Source organism: Marmota monax, unplaced genomic scaffold (assembly GCF_021218885.2).
Source record: "Marmota monax isolate L192 unplaced genomic scaffold, Marmota_monax_Labrador192_F-V1.1 WCK01_AAM20220418_F8-fsc00182, whole genome shotgun sequence".
Classification (NCBI taxonomy): Eukaryota; Metazoa; Chordata; class Mammalia; order Rodentia; family Sciuridae; genus Marmota; species Marmota monax.
Genome location: NW_026693043.1, coordinates 850,110 through 869,424, shown reverse-complemented (window position 1 = coordinate 869,424; position 19,315 = coordinate 850,110). Strand labels below are relative to the sequence as shown.

Genomic DNA, 19,315 nt, shown 5'->3' with positions numbered 1-19,315 from the left:
TGAAGAAAGAAAAGAAGAAATAAGTGTATATGCTTATTTAGTGACTTCAGTTACTAATGTCCCCATCCTCTCTTTATCTAAATCCCAACCCTGGTGAAATTCAGCTTGCCACCTCCTCCAGGCCTGAAAATTACCAGATAAAATGAGGACTTTTGGGTACAAACACATAATCATGCTGGTTGGACTCCCTCCAAATTCATGACCACAAACTTTAAGTGGGCTCCTGTGCTGCCAGCAATCCTGGTGTATTTTCTTGGTCCAGTGGTTCTAAAAGTATGGCTCCCAGACCAGTAGCTAGTCTGGAAGCATCAAGAGCTTGTTGGGCCTACGTATCCTTCAACAGATGAATGGATAAGGAAAATGTGGTATATATACACAATGGAATATTACTCAGCCATAAATAAGAATGAAATTATGGCATTTCCCAGTAAATGGGTAGAGCTGGAGACTATCATGCTAAGTGAACCAAGGTAATCCCAAAAAGCCAAAGGCCAAATGTTCTTTCTGATATGTGATGCTAATTTACAATAAGGGGGAGGGAAGAATAGAAGTTAATTGGATTAGACAAAGGGAATGAAGGGAAGGGAGGGGGATGGAAATGGGAAAGACAGTAGAATGAATTGGACAGGAATTTCCTATGTTCATATATGAATACACAACCAGTGAAACTCCACATCATGCACAACCACAAGAATGGGAAGTTATACTCCATGTACGTATGATAAGTCAAAGTACACTCTATTGCCATGTATATCTAAAAAGAACAAATTAAAAAAAAGAAAAAAAGACCTTATTGGGAATGCATACTCTTGACCTCATCCCAGACCCATGAAGCCAGGAATTCTAGGAATGAGGCCCAGCAATCTGTGATTCAGATGCTAAAGTTTCAGAGCCACTTTCTTAGTCAATTCATTCTCTATTCTTCAAAAATCCTTTTTCACACCTTCACTCTTTTCAGACTGCAGGCAACCCCCTCTCCTTCCCTATACCAACCAGACTGCTTCTTATTTCACTTAGAAAATAGAAGCATTCAGAAGAGAATTTCCCTTTTATCTCTAGGATATATTCATGAAATTATTTAAGTATTCTATGTATTTTCTTACTTAAAAATATTACTTATTTGGACATCCTATCATTGAAGGATAAGCCAAAAGTTAATAAAGAACCATAGACATGTTTTATAGAATTAAAACACCAAATTAAGCCCAAATATGATTAAAACAAATGAACCTCACTACATCACAAAGTGAAAGCATAACCACAAGGAGAATTCTTTTAAGTGGCTTTAAAATAGGATGGGGTTTTTCATACATAATTTTAGATTTACAAAAAAGTTACAAGAACAGTAGGAAGAATTCTAGATATCTTCCACTAAGATGTTAACCCCATGTTAACATTTTTCTGCATTTTTTATCTTTCTCAATCTCTCATTCTTTACTCACCTGTCTGTATTTCCTGGAAAAAAAAATTCTTTTATATGGCTAATGTATAATAATCAAAATTAGGGAATTTACGTTGAAAGACTACTATTATGTAATCTACAGAACTTGTTCCAACTTCATCAATTGCCCTAATAATGTCCTTTGTAGCAAAATAAAAACAAGATCACATACTGCATTTAGCTATTGTATTTCTTTACTTTCACTTAACACCTTTTCCTCCCCGCCCATTTCTGGAGATTGAACTTAGAGGCACTTTACCATTGAGCCACATCCCCAGCCCCTTTTTAATTTTTATTTAGAGACAGGGTCTCACTAAGTTGCTTAAGGCCTCACTAAATTGCTGAGGCTGGCCTCAAATTTACAAACCTCCTGCCTCAGCCTCCTGAGCTGCTTACAAGTGGTGCCCAGCCACTTAATGTCTTTAATCCAGAATTACATTTGAAGCATATTAGCCAGTTACTTTCTAGAATGCCTCTCAGTTTGGGTAGGTGCAGTTTCCTCATGATGAGATCTGGTTTGGCAGGAACATTACAGCAATGTTACTCAGTTCTTCTCAGCAAAACCTATCAGTAAGTTTACACTATCCACCAGTCCCAGTACTAGCAGGATTAACTATGCTAGTTTCTGCCAGATTTCTCCCCTGTAAAATTACTATTTTATCTTCTGTAATTAATAAGTATCATGGGAAATTCTCTGGAATTATGTAAATATCCTCATTTGTCAAACTTTCACCCACTACTCAGCATCCTTTATGATTCTTGCCTGAATCAGTTAGGATGATGAAAACTGCCAAATGATGATTTTCTAATTCCAGCATTTCTTCTACATTTAATTGGTTTTCTACTTAAAGAAAAGCTTTTCCTTCTCCCTCATGCATTTATTTCCTTACATATTTATATCTTCATAGACTCATGGATTCTTTCTTTACTCAGTAGTAAGACACTATTTTGACTAGGCTTATCTCATAGAATATATCTTAAGAACCAAAGGAACCACAAAGAAATCGTAAACAGAATATAGTGGTTTTGTTATTGGTGATATAGATACTGTTATTTTATTTTATTTGGGGGAGTGCCAGGAATTGAACTCAGGGGCACTTGACCACTGAGCCACATCCCCAGCCCTATTTTGCATTTTATTTAGAGGCAGGGATTCACTGAGCTGCTTAGCACCTCACTTTTGCTGAGGCTGGCCTCCAACTTGTGATCTCCTGTCTCAGCCTCCTGAGCCACTGGGATCACAGGTGTGCACCACCTCACCCGGCTCAGATATTATTATTTTAAAACTTGATACACACGCTGAAGGACAAAGCAAATGAGTAACTGTGTTAATACCATTAGGTACCAGGATGACATGCCAAGTCAAAGAAGTAAAAACCCTGTAATTGAGTAGGAATAACATCAGTATAAATTTGTAATTTATTTTTCTCCTTCTTAAAAAATACATAATTTGTAGCTCTGTCCACTGAAAGCTCAAAGCAATGATAACTCAGTAGTAATAATATGTCTAGTACCCACATTATGGTTTTAAAACCCTTTTCCCAGTAAAAAGAAATGGGACTGCTTGGAGAAATGGCTGATTCTGGGACAAGAAATGAACAGGATGATGCCTGGGACATCATTTTTGTCCTGAAAGCAAATAAGTTAACAAACTCCTAGAATCTTAAGAAAGGAAATAGGAGAAAACTGACTTAAAGGGGTTCCCACTGCCTAAACACAGGACAATTTAAACATCAAAATGAAAAAGGGCAACAACTGATTAAAATATATCAAATATAGAAAACTATAAGTTCATAACAATACCAAATAACATCTTCATTGGTCACTTTTGAAGGTTGCCTAGAAAACAACTTGCTGGGGCTGGGATTGTGGCTCAGCGGTAGAACACTCACCTAGAAAGTGCGAGGCCCTGGGTTCGATCCTCAGTACCATATAAAAAAAATTAAAGATATTGTGTACAACTACAACTAAAAAATACATATTTAAAAAAGAAAACAACTTGCTATTCTGGAAATACTTCATAGCATCTTTATTCATAATATCAGAAACAAAACAATACAAGAAACAGCCCAAATGCCCATCCACAGGAGATTGTACAAACTGGTATTTTCATACTTAGCATTTAAAAAATGAATTACTAATCACAATGGAATGGATGAATCTCAGAAACATACTGATGGAAATAAAGTCTTACATAAAAGAGTGCATATCATGATTTCATATATATGAAGTTCTAAAATAGGCAGAACAAATCTATGGTGAAAAAATATCAGATTAGCGGTTTGCACTGTGTGGGGGGTGACAGCAGAAATCAAATAGGAAGGGAATAAGGAAGATTTCTGGGATAATGATAATATCTCAATAAGCATTTGGATTACACAGACGTATGCCATTCTTCAAAACTCTACTAAGGATGGTGCATTTTGTGGTATGTAAATTCTACCTTAAGCAATTTTTTTAGTTGTAGATGGACATAATACCTTTATTTTTTTTTAAACTCTGGTTTATTGTGCAAAGAGGTAAAAAAATCCATTAAAGAATATAGTGTTATTATATTTTACTTCCATAAAGGTTAAAAAACATACTTTTAGTAGCATTTGCTATTAATTACAGTATCTGACGATAATAGAAATATTTTAAAAGCTGAGATACTTGAAGGTCAGTTCAACACTACCGAAGATAGTAGTAACTAAAATTTCTTCAAGAATATTATTATATGTCATCTAGCTCTCATTTATTTAATGGTTATTATTTTTAACTGTTATATGTCAGATATTATTACAGGTGTTGAAGCTATAATCAAATAAGAGGAACACAGTATCTACCCCACTGAAATTTATAATCCAGTGGAAATTACAATGAAATGAATGAGCAGAAAATACAGAATGGCAGTAAGGTCTGGCACAGTGAGCTTGAAAGGTGAATTTGTAAGAACATAGGCTTCAGACGAAATTTAACAAACTACTATGAATTGTTCTAATTCTCTATGTGGATTAGAATTTTGCTGTATCAATCCTAATAATGCTCACTGTTTGTCAAGCACCTTACCAAGTCCTTAAAGTTCATTAGTCTACTTAATTCACCAGTGGCTGCTTGAGGTAGACAGCCTTAGTCATATATTGAAAAACCAAAGCTCAGCAGGGTAAAAATACCTTTCCCCAGGTTACACCTTGGCAGCTATTCGACAGAATCTGTAATATCTACACTGTTACATATGTTCCCTGAACCATAGTTTTAACATATCATGAAATAATTCTGTTCTGTTGACTGAACAAAATTCTAGATTACAAATAAGTTATATCATAAAGATTTGGTGTGAAACAATTGATTTATGTATTATTGGTTTTTTTTTAATTTTTTATTGTTGGTTGTTCAAAACATTACATAGTTCTTGACATATCATGATTCACACTTTGATTCAAGTGGGTTATGAACTCCCATTTTTACCCCGTATACAGATTGCAGAATCATATCAGTTACACATCCATTGATTTACATGTTGCCATACTAGTACCTTTATTTTATTCATTCATTTTTATGTGGTGCTGGGAATTGAACCCAGTGCCTCACCCATGCTAGGTGAGTCCTGTACCACTGAACCACAACCCCAGCCCATACCTTAAGCAATTTTAACACATATTACATTCTAACAACATGTATGGCTGAGGTGTAATAAAAATTAAGATGGAATTTTTTGGGGGGGTTCCAGGGATTGAACCCAGCGTCACTCAACCACTAAGCCATATCCCAGCCCTTTTGTATATTTTATTTAGAAACAGGATCTCACTGAGTTGCTTAGGGCCTCGCTAAATTTCTGAGGCTAGCTTTGAACTCTTGATCCTCCTGCCTCAGCCTCTAGAGCCACTGGGATTACAGGTGTGCTCTACCATGCCCAGCAGTAGATGAATTGATGATAGGTTAGACATACATAGATAGTTGATAAAAACAAATATAAAAAATGTCAATTGGAGAATCTAGGTGGTGAGTAAGTGGCTATTTACTATAACATTCTTTTCATTTTCTCTATCTTTAATAGTTCTTACAAAAAAATGGTGAGGAAAACCTCCATTTTGGAACCCCAGATTACAGATCTAGGCATCAATGGCTGCCAACATTATTGAGTGAAAAATTGATGGAGCATGAAACCATGATGGATTGGGCAGACAATACCCTGATCCTGCCACTGAATCCTATCACTAAAAAGTAGGGCATCAGACATTATATCCTTCCTGAGGCAATGCAATAGTTGCCCCACATGTGAAGTATCAGGGCATAAAACTAAAATTGAATCTGAATATAATGAAAATTCTAGATCTAGCTACCAATAGACAGGAAATGCAAGAGGGCAAGGAACATATTAAATGACATCATGTGGGCGCCATTAACCAAATACAGATTGTGGGGGATTCCATGGGGGAAATCACCTAGTATCTTAAGTCAATGGCATGAACACTTAAATAATAGACACAAATAGCAGGATCTCTAATACAGACATCTAAAGACCTTGGATCCCATTTTGAACCAACTCACAATTAAAAAAAAAAAAAACGTTTTTGAGATAGTTGAGAGAAATGCAATGTGGGGGTATTAGATGATATTTTTAAAATACTGCTTATTTTATTCAATTCAATAATGATACCATGGTGATTTTTAAATTCTCTGTTAAAATGCTGAATTATAAGATGAAATGAGGTGATTTGTTTTTTAAGTACTTGTGCAAAATAAATAAATAGATGGTTAGGGGATAGGCCATTCAAGAATGGCAGAATGGCAGTAATTGTCAAAGCTAGGTGATGACACCTGGAGTTTTATTAATCTATTTTCCTCCACTTGTAAATGTTAAAAAAATTTTAAAAAAGAAAAGAAAGAAACTTCCACAGCTTCACATTCTCTTCTAGTTACATCCCATTTCTCCATTCCTAATACAGCAAAACTTTGGAAGAGTGTCTATACTTAGTCTCCCCACATCATTCTCTCCTGAACCTGATTCAATGGAGATATTTGTCTCCATCATGCCACTAATGACACTCTTATCATGATCACCAGTGACTTCCAAGTTGCCAAATCTAATCATCTGTTCTCAGTTCTCAACTTAAATGGCCTTAGTGACATCGATCACTATTAATCATTCCTTCTCAAAAGACATTCTTCATTTAGCTTCAGGACACCAAATTCTGATTTTCCTCCTGCTTCAGTCTCTGGTCGTTCTCTTAGCAATGTCTTGCTAGAACATTCTTATTTTCTTGCTCTCAAATATAAGTACACACCAGGGCTCAGTTCCCCAACCTCTTCCCTATCAGTTGTCATTCCCTTAGACTTAATTTATTATCATTGTCTTGGCTATAAATAACCCTGAACATGCTGGGGATTCCCAAATTTTCATTGCTAACCCCGGCCTCCCCTCCACCCCCCATCTCATATGATCCCATGCTCAATGTGTATTGAGCATGTTCTTCATTCCCCTTACATACTCCTCCCTCAGTATTGCCCATTTCAACAAATGGCATCTTCATTTTCACTCTGTTGCTTAGAACAAAAACCCACCTGTCACACTCGACTTGTCTCTTTCTTTCACACCCACATCCAGCAGCAATTCCTGTCGGCTTTACCTTCTGAACATAAACTGAATTTGACCACTTATCACCTCTACTTCTGTCACTTGACTCCACATCATCATCTTCTCTGGCCTGGTCAATGGCAGTGGCCTCCTAACTGGTCTCCTTTCTTCCACTCTTGGCTCCTACAAGCACTCCTCCTCAGGGCAGGCAGAATGCTCCTTTACAAACCCCTGCTCAGATCTCTAGTGGTTTCCCATCTCGCTCAGCATAAAATCCAGAATTTTGATTATGGCTTCAAGACCCTAGATGACAGAGCCTTTGATCATCTCTCAGACCACATTTCCTACCTCTTTCTTTTTCACACATTTCCTTCCTTCCTATTCTCCAAACATACCAACCCTCCCAGCCCCCTGGACCTTCCTATTGACTATCTTCTGCACCTTCTCCAAGACTTGCTCTCTCACTTCATTCTGGTCTCTGTTCAGATAGTACCTCTTTAAAGAGGCCTTCTCTGACATCCCTCCCCCCAAATAACTGGCAGCCTACTAATCCCCAAACCTGTAACACTTCCTCACCGGCTTAATTTTACCTCATAACACTTCATGCTACCTGGCTTTACATTCTATTGATTTTGGAGGGGGGGGTGGTATGGAGCTTGAACCCAGGGGTGCTTAACCACTGAGCAACATCCCCAGCCCTTTTTTATATTTTATTTAGAGACAGGGTCTCACTGAGTTGCTAAGTGTCTCACTAAGTTGCCAAGGCTGGCTTTGAATTTGTGATCCTCCAGCCTCAGCCTCCCAAGTCACTGGTATTACAGGCATGCGCCACTGCACCTGTCTACATTCTATTAATTTTTACCAATGAGTTTCTTGATTTTCTATCTTAAGCTCAAACTTTATGACTCATCTCACTTCAGGATTTATTGTGACTGAATCCTTACATGATGAGAATTACATGGATTACAGTATAACATTAACTTTAGCATATACAGAGTCAACAAACTATGAAGAGTATGTACTAGAGGCTTCTAATTTAAGCTTCTACTTCTCCTTCCTAAGAAGGTGATTTAAAAAAAAAAAACTCTCTCATAGGCATGGCCAGGATTCTCCTGCACCATGCCCACCCTTTCCTAGTCTTACCCATGTGCTGTGCCCCACACTAGAATCATACTAAGGCTCTTGCTTTCTCATTTAGCATATTGTCATCAATCTCCTCAAACCAACTGAAAGTTCTTAGTGAGAGTGGTCGTCATGGTTGATTTCTGTAGAGGTTTTCTCCCTCTCTTATCGAACCTTCTCACTGCTTTGTCATGCTATTTTCTCACTCTTCATTTGCTTGCTTTCCCTCTAATTCTTTCTCTTGCTCTCACACATTCGTACACACTTATATTTGAGGGTTCATCTTTGTGCTAGACTCTTTGTAAAGACTTCTTTGGACAGCAAGAGTTAACTTCCAAAGTAGAATCCTGATGCTCTCATTGGGCCAAATGAGGATCCCTTCCACATCTGTGTATCATCCTCAAACATCTGAGTATACCAGTTCGATTTTATTGCACAGTCTTTTAAACACTATCATCTCAGCTAAAACTGTACCATTTATGAATGAGAAAGTATAGGAGAGAGTGAAATACTTTGTATTTCAGTACAACAAGGTTCATTATTTTTACTAACCTATATTTTGAGAGCAGGTCAATGTAGTGATAAGCATATTAGGGAACACAGTAGCAGAAACAAATGTCCCCACAATTAAATTCTCTCCTGATACCAGCTCTAATAAGCTTCCATAAAGAGACAGATATAGTTGAGAAGGTCCTACAAAGAAATTGTCATTGTTACTGCAAAGCATATGATATCTAGGAGGCCCTGGTCAAGCAGGCTACTCTTTGGGGAGGATTTCTTGCTCTGGACCAGAGATTGGCCAAGTGATCTCCTTCTTCACTTCCCGCTCCCACAGAAAGACATTCCTAGATCGGGTAGTGCATCCCCAAGGAACACAGCTCAATTAAAGTCATTAAATGCGAACATCTGTTTGGTACTCCTCTTACTCAGAAGTGGAATGAAGGAAGAAAAGAAAGAGAATAGGAGAGCGTGGACAAAGGAGGACTAATCAGCATTGGACAAAGAAGGCCCTTAGTGGTGAAGGCCAAGGTATAAAGTAGAGGTTACAAGGTTAGGTAAAGTCAGAGGTTATAAGAAACATTTTGGCCACAAGTGTAACACATCTGTTTCCTGAAACACATCGAGACTACCAAAGACAGATAGTATCGCATAAAAGGGCAGAAAATGTTATCTGTATTTCTTGAATATCCGTACTTTCTGAGTAATTCTTAGCACCATACCCTAATCTTGGAAGCAAATAATTCCTAAAAATGATTGGCAAAACAGGTAAGTCTTTGGAGAAGTCAGCCAGAATTGGCAATAGGACAAATAATTCAAGTATCTGAAATAATTCAGGAATTTTATAACTGTTACTATATTATTATGTTATTCTGTTTTGAGTGAATTGAATTGTTTGTCTTCAACTAATCCTTATCTCTGGGTTTGTTTTCTGTGTGTCTCTTTTTCTTTTCAGCCCCACTGTGTTCTCCTTGCCTCAAAAGAAAACTCAGCACCTGTTAAACTTGGGGGCTTTGGGGTAGCTATTCAATTAGGAGAGTCTGGACTTGTAGCTGGAGGTAAGACCACATTTAATATTTTTTTCCTTCAAAACCTGGTCACTTTTAGTTCGGTTTAAAACTTTCAAACTAAATACTAGCCCAACCTCAGTGTTTCATACCCCACTCCACCCTACTCCACCCCTGCAAAAGCACCATTAGGTAGTTTTGAATTTAATACCTTAGTAGTCATAACAGACTTTTAGTCCCTTAAGAATAGACTGGGGCTGTGAGGGTACTTCAGTGGTAGAGTGTGTTCTTAGCATGCACATGATGGTGGGTTTGATCCCCAGCTCCAAAAAAGAAGAAGAAGGAAGAGGAGGGAGGAAGGAATGGAGGAAGAGAGAGAAAAACACTTTTCAAAGGAGATGATAATTGAGGCCATAGATGCTTTTAAAGCTGAACTGGCCAGGGCTGGGGTTGTGGCTCAGTGGTAGAGCACTTGCCTAGCATGTGTGAAGCACTGGGTTTGATCCTCAGCACCATATATACATAAATAAAATAAAGGTCCATTGATAACTAAAAATATTTTTTTAAAAAAAGTTGTACTGGCCAAAGTCAAATCTAGAACATGTGGGTTAGGTTTACATTTATGGCTAATTTTTAATTTCATAGTGTTTTCCTTTTTTGGTTCATCAAAGAATCCTGCTCAGGCCATCAACCTATATGTTTATGGACAGCAAGAAAATGTGAATGCAGACTGATTTTATTATTTTTTTTTTAGTTGTAGATGGACACAATACCGATACCTTTATTTATTTATTTTATGTAGTGATGAGACTTGAACCCAGTGCCTCACACATGCTAGGCAAGCGCTCTGCCATTAAGCCACAACCCCAGCCCATGATTTTATTATTAACCAAAGTGAAGCATCATTTTAAAAATCTCAATTTTAAGTTGGGAATAAAAAGGAAAAAAGTTTAAAAAGAAAGTATACATAGGTGTATGCTAATTTTAGATTCAAGTATTTGGGGTTTTTTATTATTCCTTTCAATAGACTCCAACTCAGAATGCTACTTGTTTTCAGTTTTATTTCATAGTATTGCAGATTGCATAGTTCTCCTTTCTATACACAACCAGTCTTTTTTTTTTTTTTTTTTTTGTACCGGGAATTGAACTCACAAGCACTTAACCACTGAGCCACATCCCCAGCCCCTTTTTTGTATGTATATTTTTTATTAGAGACAAGATCTCACTGAGTTCTTAGGGCCTTGCTAAGTGGCTGAGGCTGGCTTTGAACTTGCAATCCTCCTGCCTTAGCCTCCTGAGCCACTGGGATTACAGGCATGGGACACCACACCCAGCACAATCAGTCTTTTAGTCAGGGCTTTCTCTTATCCATCTGAAAGTACTGCCAGGTTTCTCAAAAAGGAAAATGCAAAAGCTCAACAGAACTTTTTAAACAATCGTCCTTTAAGACTGCTGATGTTAAATTCAAGTACCTGACAAATAACAAATATCAAAATAATAATCTGGGGCTCGGGTTGTGGCTCAGAGGTAGAGCATTCACCTAGCATGCCTGAGGCACTGGGTTTGATCCTCAGCACCACATAAAAATAAAATAAAGATATTGTGCCCACCTACAACTAAAAAATAAATACTTTTAAAAAAATAGTAATAATCCATTATACAGGATATTTCATGCAACTTAATTGGTTTTAGCTAAATCATCAAACAGTGATAACTTAGACCATCTTCTTAAAAATGAGCCATAGATTATAGTTGTATTCCTTAAATCATTTTTACCACCTTAACTTCTAAAATTAAATTATATATAAGTTTTCCTCTAGCTTTGCATTCTTTTCCAGCTAATCCTTTCCATTAACATGAAAAACTAAAAATTGAGTATAGTTTCAAATAATGCTGCTTTCCCCCTGCCAATTTAAAACTTTCTGTCAATGACTAGAAGACTGACGAAAAGGTCAGGCAGTAGAGCACAGTTTAATCAGACTCATTGAACCCCAGGTTTGCAGGGAGCTTTAACTTCTCTAGACTTATAACTGATGATGGAATTCTCCCATAATAGTACCCCCAAAAAAGGTTGAATTCTGGTTTAATTCCTCCAAAGGCAAAGAATTCATTACGTCCCAGGACAGTTCATTTTTGGAAAACTCCTTAAGTATTAAAAGTTTGTTCTTGTAGACCTGAAGAGACACTTCTCAGAAGATGATGTACAATCAATCAACAAATACATGAAAAAAAATGTTCATCATCACTAGCAATTAAAGAAATGCAAATCAAAACTACTCTAAGATATCATCTCACTCCAGTCAGAATGGCAGCTATTATACATACAAACAACAATAAGTGTTGGCGAGGATGTGGGGGAAAAGGCACACTCATACATTGCTGGTGGGACTGCAAATTGATGCAGCCAATAGGGAAAGCAGTATGGAGATTTCTTGGAAAATTGGGAATGGAACCACCATTTGACCCAGCTATCCCTCTCCTCAGCTTATACCCAAAGGACTTAAAAACAGCATACTACAGGGACACAGCCACATCAATGTTTGTAGCAGCACAATTCACAATAGCTAAACTGTGGAACCAACCTAGATACCTTTTAATAGATGAATGGATTTTAAAAAATGTGACATATATACACAATGAAATATTACTCAGCAGTAAAAGAGAATAAAATCATGGCATTTGCAGGTAAATGGATGGCATTGGAGAAGGAAAAAAAAACCGAATGCTAGATGTTTTCTTTGATATAAGGAGGCTGATTCATAGTGGGATAGGGAGTGGGAACATAGGAGGAATAGATGAACTCTAGATAGGGCAGAGGGGTTGAAGGGGAAGGGAGGGGGCATGGAATTATTAATGATGGTGGAATGCAATGATCATTATTATCCAAAGTACATGTATGAAGACACGAATTGGTGTGAATATACTATATACAACCAGAGATATGAAAACTTGCGCTCTATATGTGTAATAAGAATTGTAATGCACTCTGCTGTCATATGTAAATTTTAAAAAAAGGAAACTTAAAAAAATTGTCCTTGTATTAAGAAATCTGTCTTTCTGTGACTTCCACACATTGGGTCCAAATTCTAACTTTTAAAGTCACTCTGAGTAATTTTCCTCCTTCCATATCATAGCCATTCAGATACTTAAAGACAGCTACCATGTCCCCCTAAGTATTATCCAGTTTACTTCCCTAGATTAATGGAGCCATGCCTTATATAAACTGGTTTCAAATCTCCTCACTGTGCATAAAGGATAGGGCCAGAACTGAATACCCTAACTACAGATTTAGTCAGTCCCACATGCACAGAGGCATTGGACTAGCACTTCTTTTTGTTCTGGGTCTTACCTTTCCATCAGGCTCCTTAAATTTCATTAGCGGTTTGGACAACCACGTAACACTACTGGCTCATACTGATCTTGCAATCAACTAAAAATCCTAAGTTACTTTTTTAAACAAATATTGCTGGTAAACCAACTCTCTAAAATGTGGTATATGTACAGATCACCCCTGTGATAAGATAGCACAATGAGCTGGGCATGGTTGTGCACGCCTGTAATCTCATTGACTCGAGAGGCTGAGGCAGGAGGATAGCAAGTTCAAAGCCAGTGTCAGCAACTTAGTGAGGTCCTAAGCAACTTAGCAAGGCCCATCTCAAAATAAACTATAAAAAGGACTGGGGATGTGGCTCAGTGGTTAAGTGCCCCTGGGTTCAACCCCGATACAAAAAAATATATATATAGCACAATGATAAGAAATAATTTGATGATTACTTCCCCAAGGTTAATGAGAGGAGATAAAATAAAATGAATTGAGTTCCTTTTATATGTTATATATTGTCCATTTATAATGATTTTGTTTCTGTTGCTCTAAATCTTTATTTTATTTTATTTTTAGTTGTAGATGAATACAATACCTTTACTTCATTTGTTTATTTTTATGTGGTATGGGGGTTGGAACCCAGTGCCTCAAGCATGCTAGGCAAGCACTCTAAATCTTCATCTTGTTACTATTCAGAATGTCATGGGCTCCATATTTTATTGTTCATCTTCATTGAACAGGAAAAGTAGATTCATTAGATTTACCTGGATATTTTCTCCATGGTAATTCTAAAGTCCATGAAGCTTTTCCCTAAATTGTATTTTGAAATCTAATTTTGAATTCCCAGAGTGCCAGTTATTCAACTTTTATTATTTTCTATGCTCTAAAATTAAAATACTTTATGACAGTCAAAATATTGTTATTTCTTTTTTGGTGGGGTACCACGGATTGAACTCAGGGGCACTTGACCATTGAGCCACATCTCTAACCCTATTTTGTATTTTATCAGAGACAGGGTCTCACTGAGTTGCTTAGCACCTCGCTAAATTGCTGAGGCTGGCTTTGAACTCGTGATTCTCCTGCCTCTGCCTCCCGAGCTGCTGGGATTACAGGTGTGCGCCACTGCGCCCGGCCTAAATATTGTTATTTCTTAACATAGATTTACTTGAAATGACTATTGTAAACATTACAATATATATTTTTCTTTTTGCAGTGCTGGGGATCAAACCCAAGGCCTTATGCATGCTAGGCAAGTGCTCTACCATGGAGCTACATCCACAGCTGCATTATAATACTTTTAAAAATACAATATGAGTAGATAAGGGATAAAAGATTTCTCACAGAAGAATCTTTCTTGTGGTTTTAGGTGCTTTTGAAATTTTGCTAGTATTTATCAACTTTGAAATCAAAAGTTACTTTCCTGGGCTAGGGGTATAGCTCAGTGATAGAGCACTTGCCTCTCGTGCGTGAGGCATTGTGTTCAATCCTTCACACCCCATAAAAATAAATAAATAAAAATAAAGAAATTGTGTCCATCTACAACTAAAAACTATATATAACAAAGAGTTACTTTCCTGTCACTTGGAATCTTTGATCACTGAGTCTTCCAAATAGAAAGGGGTCCTCTTCTTTATATGTGCCATAAAGTAAAAACCATTTAAAGAGGGCTGGGGTTGTGGCTCAGCGGTAGAGCGATCACCCAGCATGTGCTTGGTACTGGGTTCAATCCTCAGCACCACATAAAATAAACAAATAAATAAAGGTATTATGCCCAACTACAACTAAGAACTAAATTTTTAAAAAAAAAATCTATTTAAATATATTTACGCTTCCCCTATCTGAAACTCAGCTGTTTGGAGAACTCACATATCCACAATGCAATTAGGAACCTAGAAACTAATTATAATAGCAGCAAAACTGTTCCTACCCTTAAAACCCATTCATGGTCCTCTCAATTGAGCATCTAAAGACCTTCTCTGAGGCTGACCTACTCCCATTTTTCATAAAGTTGTATAGATTTGTGTTCCTAATTTACACCAGCCATTTACTCTCGTTGGAATGTCTTTTGTCATTTTATCTATCTGGTTAATTCCTACTATTGTTGAAGTCTGCACTAACAATTGTCTCCTTTTAAAAGTAGGCTGATCTTAAACCATCTGAGTTAGATAGTCCTATTCCTTCCTTTCCATATTACCAGAATCATCTGGGCTCCATCATCTCCGCATTGCACTTGATGCAGGGACTTGTAATTGTAGCAAAGACTCAGATTTGTAAGGGGTAGGAGAACCAAGGCTTATCTCCTATGTTTCCACAGTGCCTACCATGGTGTCGGAGACCTAGCAACGCCTGAGAAATTGCTATTAAATAAAAGAATCTTATTGCTAGTAAGTTTCCTGTTAATAGCAGATTATACACAACAAACTAGGAGAAGCTAGAACTGGAGTAATCATAGCAAGAGAAAAAAATAATGAAAGCCTGACAGAAAAAAAAATACAGTAAGCAAACCTCAAAACTTGGTAAACCCAGCAGCCTTTTAATAACAATGAAATCAACCTTTACAAACCTTTGAAGTTTCTGAGGGTGCTCTCTGTTCTACAGTAGAGATCTTTAATTAACATCCATAGTGACAACTCTGCAACATCCTAGGTAAAAGAGGTCAGGAAATTGTACATAAAGGTTCCAATCCAAAAGTATTGAAAATGTAGCTATTTAGAACCCCAAGATTCTAGGTAGAAGGTTTAATTATATTATCAAAGTATAACATTTAAATGTACATCTGAAGTATTTCATCAACAATGACATTTAATTTGGTTTGGTAATTGGTTTCCTGTTCTTAGAATTTTGTGGTCTAAGTCATAAAGTCAAGTGGTCACAACGAAGGAAAATTAGTAATAAGGAGTTTGGGGAAGTAGTGTATAATAAAGGTTAACTCCAGCCCTTTTCACATTCTGCCAATGTACTTGAAATAAAAGAAACATTTCTGTATATTCTTTCCATCATAATGTTCCCATGATCATCTAAGAGCAAATTCTTAAACCCAAAGACACATAACATCTTCCCCAAGAATGTCCCTAGAATTGGGTAGCCTTCAATCCAGCTATTTGGAGAAAACCTCCTCAGGATGGTTGGGACTGGCCATGGTGGCTCTGATTATTCCCAGAATGAGGTCCCAGTTTTGAGTTGCTTGACCCTTTCTTGTATGGGAAATAGCAGGAATCAAGTTGAATTCCAGGGCCTCATCTGAACCCCCAGCTGGTACCTGACTGTTGTCCTGGTACCAGTATACCAAATGGTACCCTGGGCTCTTTCCCTGCTTCTCCTTGCTCCTGCCAGCTCCTGTCCATCAAAACAAGGCTCATATCCAGTGGCCCCTCCCTGTCCAGGATGCTAATGAAGTAGGAGGCTTAACTCTCATTGCTTTAGCTTATTTATGCTACTCAAGGAAGCAAAATGGGATAATCCAGAAATAAAAATATTTCTGTAGCCAGGTCTTTGTAGATTTCACTTATCCGTTATACATTTTAAATGAGCACATTTTCACAAATTGAACCCTAAGCATAACCTCTTCTATTTTGTGGGGAGGAAGGGGACCCATAGTGATCTTCAACAAAGGAATATCCCCAGTATGCAAGCTGAGAGCTGTATTATCCTTCTCTGTCCCAACTGAGTTCAATAACCACTAACAGGCCTTGCGCTTCAGCTGGACCAGAAGATTTCTTAAGTTCTTTCAAAGCTCTGAACCACAGTTCTGGGCTGTAGATAAAGTACTGGTGCAAATTTCAAAGTAAAAATTATATTGGATTCAGTATGACAAGTCAGAGACTGGCAGAGCGAGGAAGGTGAGTGGGCTTGTAAACATCTAGAATGAGTGCCAAGTCTAGAAGGCAGTGCCCCATCCTATGGTAATCTCACTACAGGGTACAAGCCTTTTATTTCACAGAAGAAAAGACTTCCTTTGGAATACTGAGTTAAAGATGGCTGTTCATGTGCAAACAACTGGTATCACATTCCTTCCAGAAAGCTAATTTTTGATAGAGAGGGGGAAAGAAAGGAAAACTCATTGAAGAAGATGAAGGTCAAAGAGGAGCTAATGGGAGGAACTTCATTAGTTTTGCTTCGACGTGTGTCATATATTTGCTATCATTTCTCTTCAAATCTTAATGTTAGGGAGCCAGGAGTAGTGGCATGTGCTTGTAATCCCTTGGTTTCCAGAGGCTGAGGCAGGAGGATCACAAGTTCAAAGCTAGCCTCAGCAACTTAGCAAGACCCTGTCTCTAAATAAAATATAAAAGAGGGCTGGGATTGTGGTTCAGTGGTTAAGTGTCCCTTAAAAAGAAAAATCTTAATGTTAGCAAGAAACTAAGACTAGTTCCTGTTCTAACAAAGTACCACTAACCATTGTTAATTGCTACAATCAAATGAACAGGATTGCAGATTGAAATTCATATTCCAAATAAAAGTTCTCAGCATTAGGTTTTATTGGGGAATTTCCATTTGGCAGTCAAAAGTAATCTTTTTTAAAAAATATTTTTTAGTTGTAGTTGGACACAATACCTTTATTTATTTATCTTTATGTGGTGCTGAGGATCGAACCCAGTGCCTCACCTATGCTAGGGGAGTGCTGTACCACTGAGCCACATCCCCAGCCCCAAAAGTAATCTTTTTGCCACAGATGTTTTTTTCTTCATTCCTGAGCTCTCCTCTCCCTGCCTCTGCCTTCTGCCCAAGGCAGGTCTCTTGGACTCTTTCCTGGGCAGGCATAGACTGCCTGTAGACTCTTCCACCTACCTCTGCTCCAAATTAAAAACTTAAATCTCTTCATGAATCAATAAATAACATTAATTTCTACTATGTAGCATGCAGAATTCAAGAAGGACTCCCAGGGGCCTCTCTTGTGCTCAGTGTTTTCAAGAGGTGATTAGAGAAAACATTCTCCCCACTCCCACCCCCATCGTGAGCTTCATTTCCTGGGAACAGGTGATGAGAGGATATTTCTCTTGGCAGACTTTTCATTCTGATTGTGATCATACTATTATTATTTTTGGTTTTCAGATGGAAAGCCTTGATTTTATATAAATCTTTTTCCTTCATGTTGTTGTTGTTTTCAACGTAGGGCGCGTCGGGACACCTCACTTTATGGCCCCAGAAGTGGTCAAAAGAGAGCCTTATGGAAAGCCCGTGGATGTGTGGGGGTGTGGCGTGATCCTTTTCATCCTGCTCAGTGGTTGTTTGCCTTTTTACGGAACGAAGGAAAGATTGTTTGAAGGCATCATTAAAGGAAAATATAAGGTAATGTCTTATGACCATTTAATTTTTCCACTGAGATTACATTATCCTGAAAAGTTTGTTTGGTGCTGGGTCCGGTAGCACATACCATAAGCCTGGCAACCAAGAAAGCCGAGGAAAGTGAATCACAAATTCAAGGCCAGCCTCTGCAATTGAGTGAGACCCTGCCTCAAAATAAGAACGAAAAAGGACTGGGGATGCAGCTCAGTGGTAGAGCATCCATGGGCTCAATCCCCAATACCCCCCCCCCAAAAAAAAATCAAGCATTTTGAAGTTACTGTCAGCCACTAGGTTTTCTTTACTAATCCAAGTTTAAAAAAAAAAAAAACTTATGTGGCCCTTCTTTCTGTAGATGAGAAAAGGGGCTTCATATTTAAAGGTTTTTGCTTAATTTGTAAAATTGAAATGGAAATTTTTTTCAGGTACTTTTAATCATTCCTTATCTTAATTTTAAATGTATGTCAGCACAGCCAAAAAAAAATGTACCATTTAGGCCAGGCATGGTGGTGCACACCTGTAATCCCAGTGACTTGGGAGGCTGAGGCAGGAGGATCAAAAGTTCAAGGCCAGCCTCAGCAACTAAGTGAGGCCCTAAGCAACTTAGTGAAACCCTGTGTCAAAATAAAAATAAATAAAAAGGACTGGGGATGTGGCTCAGTGGTAAATCCCCTCTGGGTTCAGTCCCCAGTATCAAAAAAAAAAAAAAAAGTACCAATTTCATTCTAGGATAAACTTGAAATTCCAATATCACAGCTATGCTCCATAACATAATCTAGAGGCATTTTAATGTGACTTAAACATTGATATTCTTTGGCTGCTATGTGTTCACAGACTATCACTGACTTGTGATTTAGTGAATTATTATTTTCATTATTTTAAAAAAATTCAAAGTTATTACTGACATCATGAATGGCTATATAAGAAGGACCTAAGGACTTCTTGGAAATAAATAAACTGAAGATGAATTTCACTACCCCAGCTCTTCTACTTGTTTGCCTATAACACTACATCTAGCCACAAGAGACTAGGCGTGGGAAGCATGGGGGAGTACTGTCTGCATACGAGTTCAGGGAACTTTGTGT

At 37.7% G+C, this 19,315-nt stretch overlaps 1 protein-coding gene across 13 annotated transcripts in view; it reads left to right on the top strand.

The window, feature by feature from the left end:
- Positions 1 to 19,315, top strand: part of Cask (calcium/calmodulin dependent serine protein kinase) — a 389,850-nt gene that overhangs the window by 233,890 nt on the left and 136,645 nt on the right. For all 13 annotated transcript variants that reach the window (XM_058582480.1, XM_058582484.1, XM_058582482.1 and 10 more), the window contains exons 6-7: positions 9,574 to 9,676; positions 18,061 to 18,236. In XM_058582480.1, the coding sequence (XP_058438463.1) occupies positions 9,574 to 9,676; positions 18,061 to 18,236 (279 nt within the window). The remainder of the gene's footprint in view (positions 1 to 9,573; positions 9,677 to 18,060; positions 18,237 to 19,315) is intronic.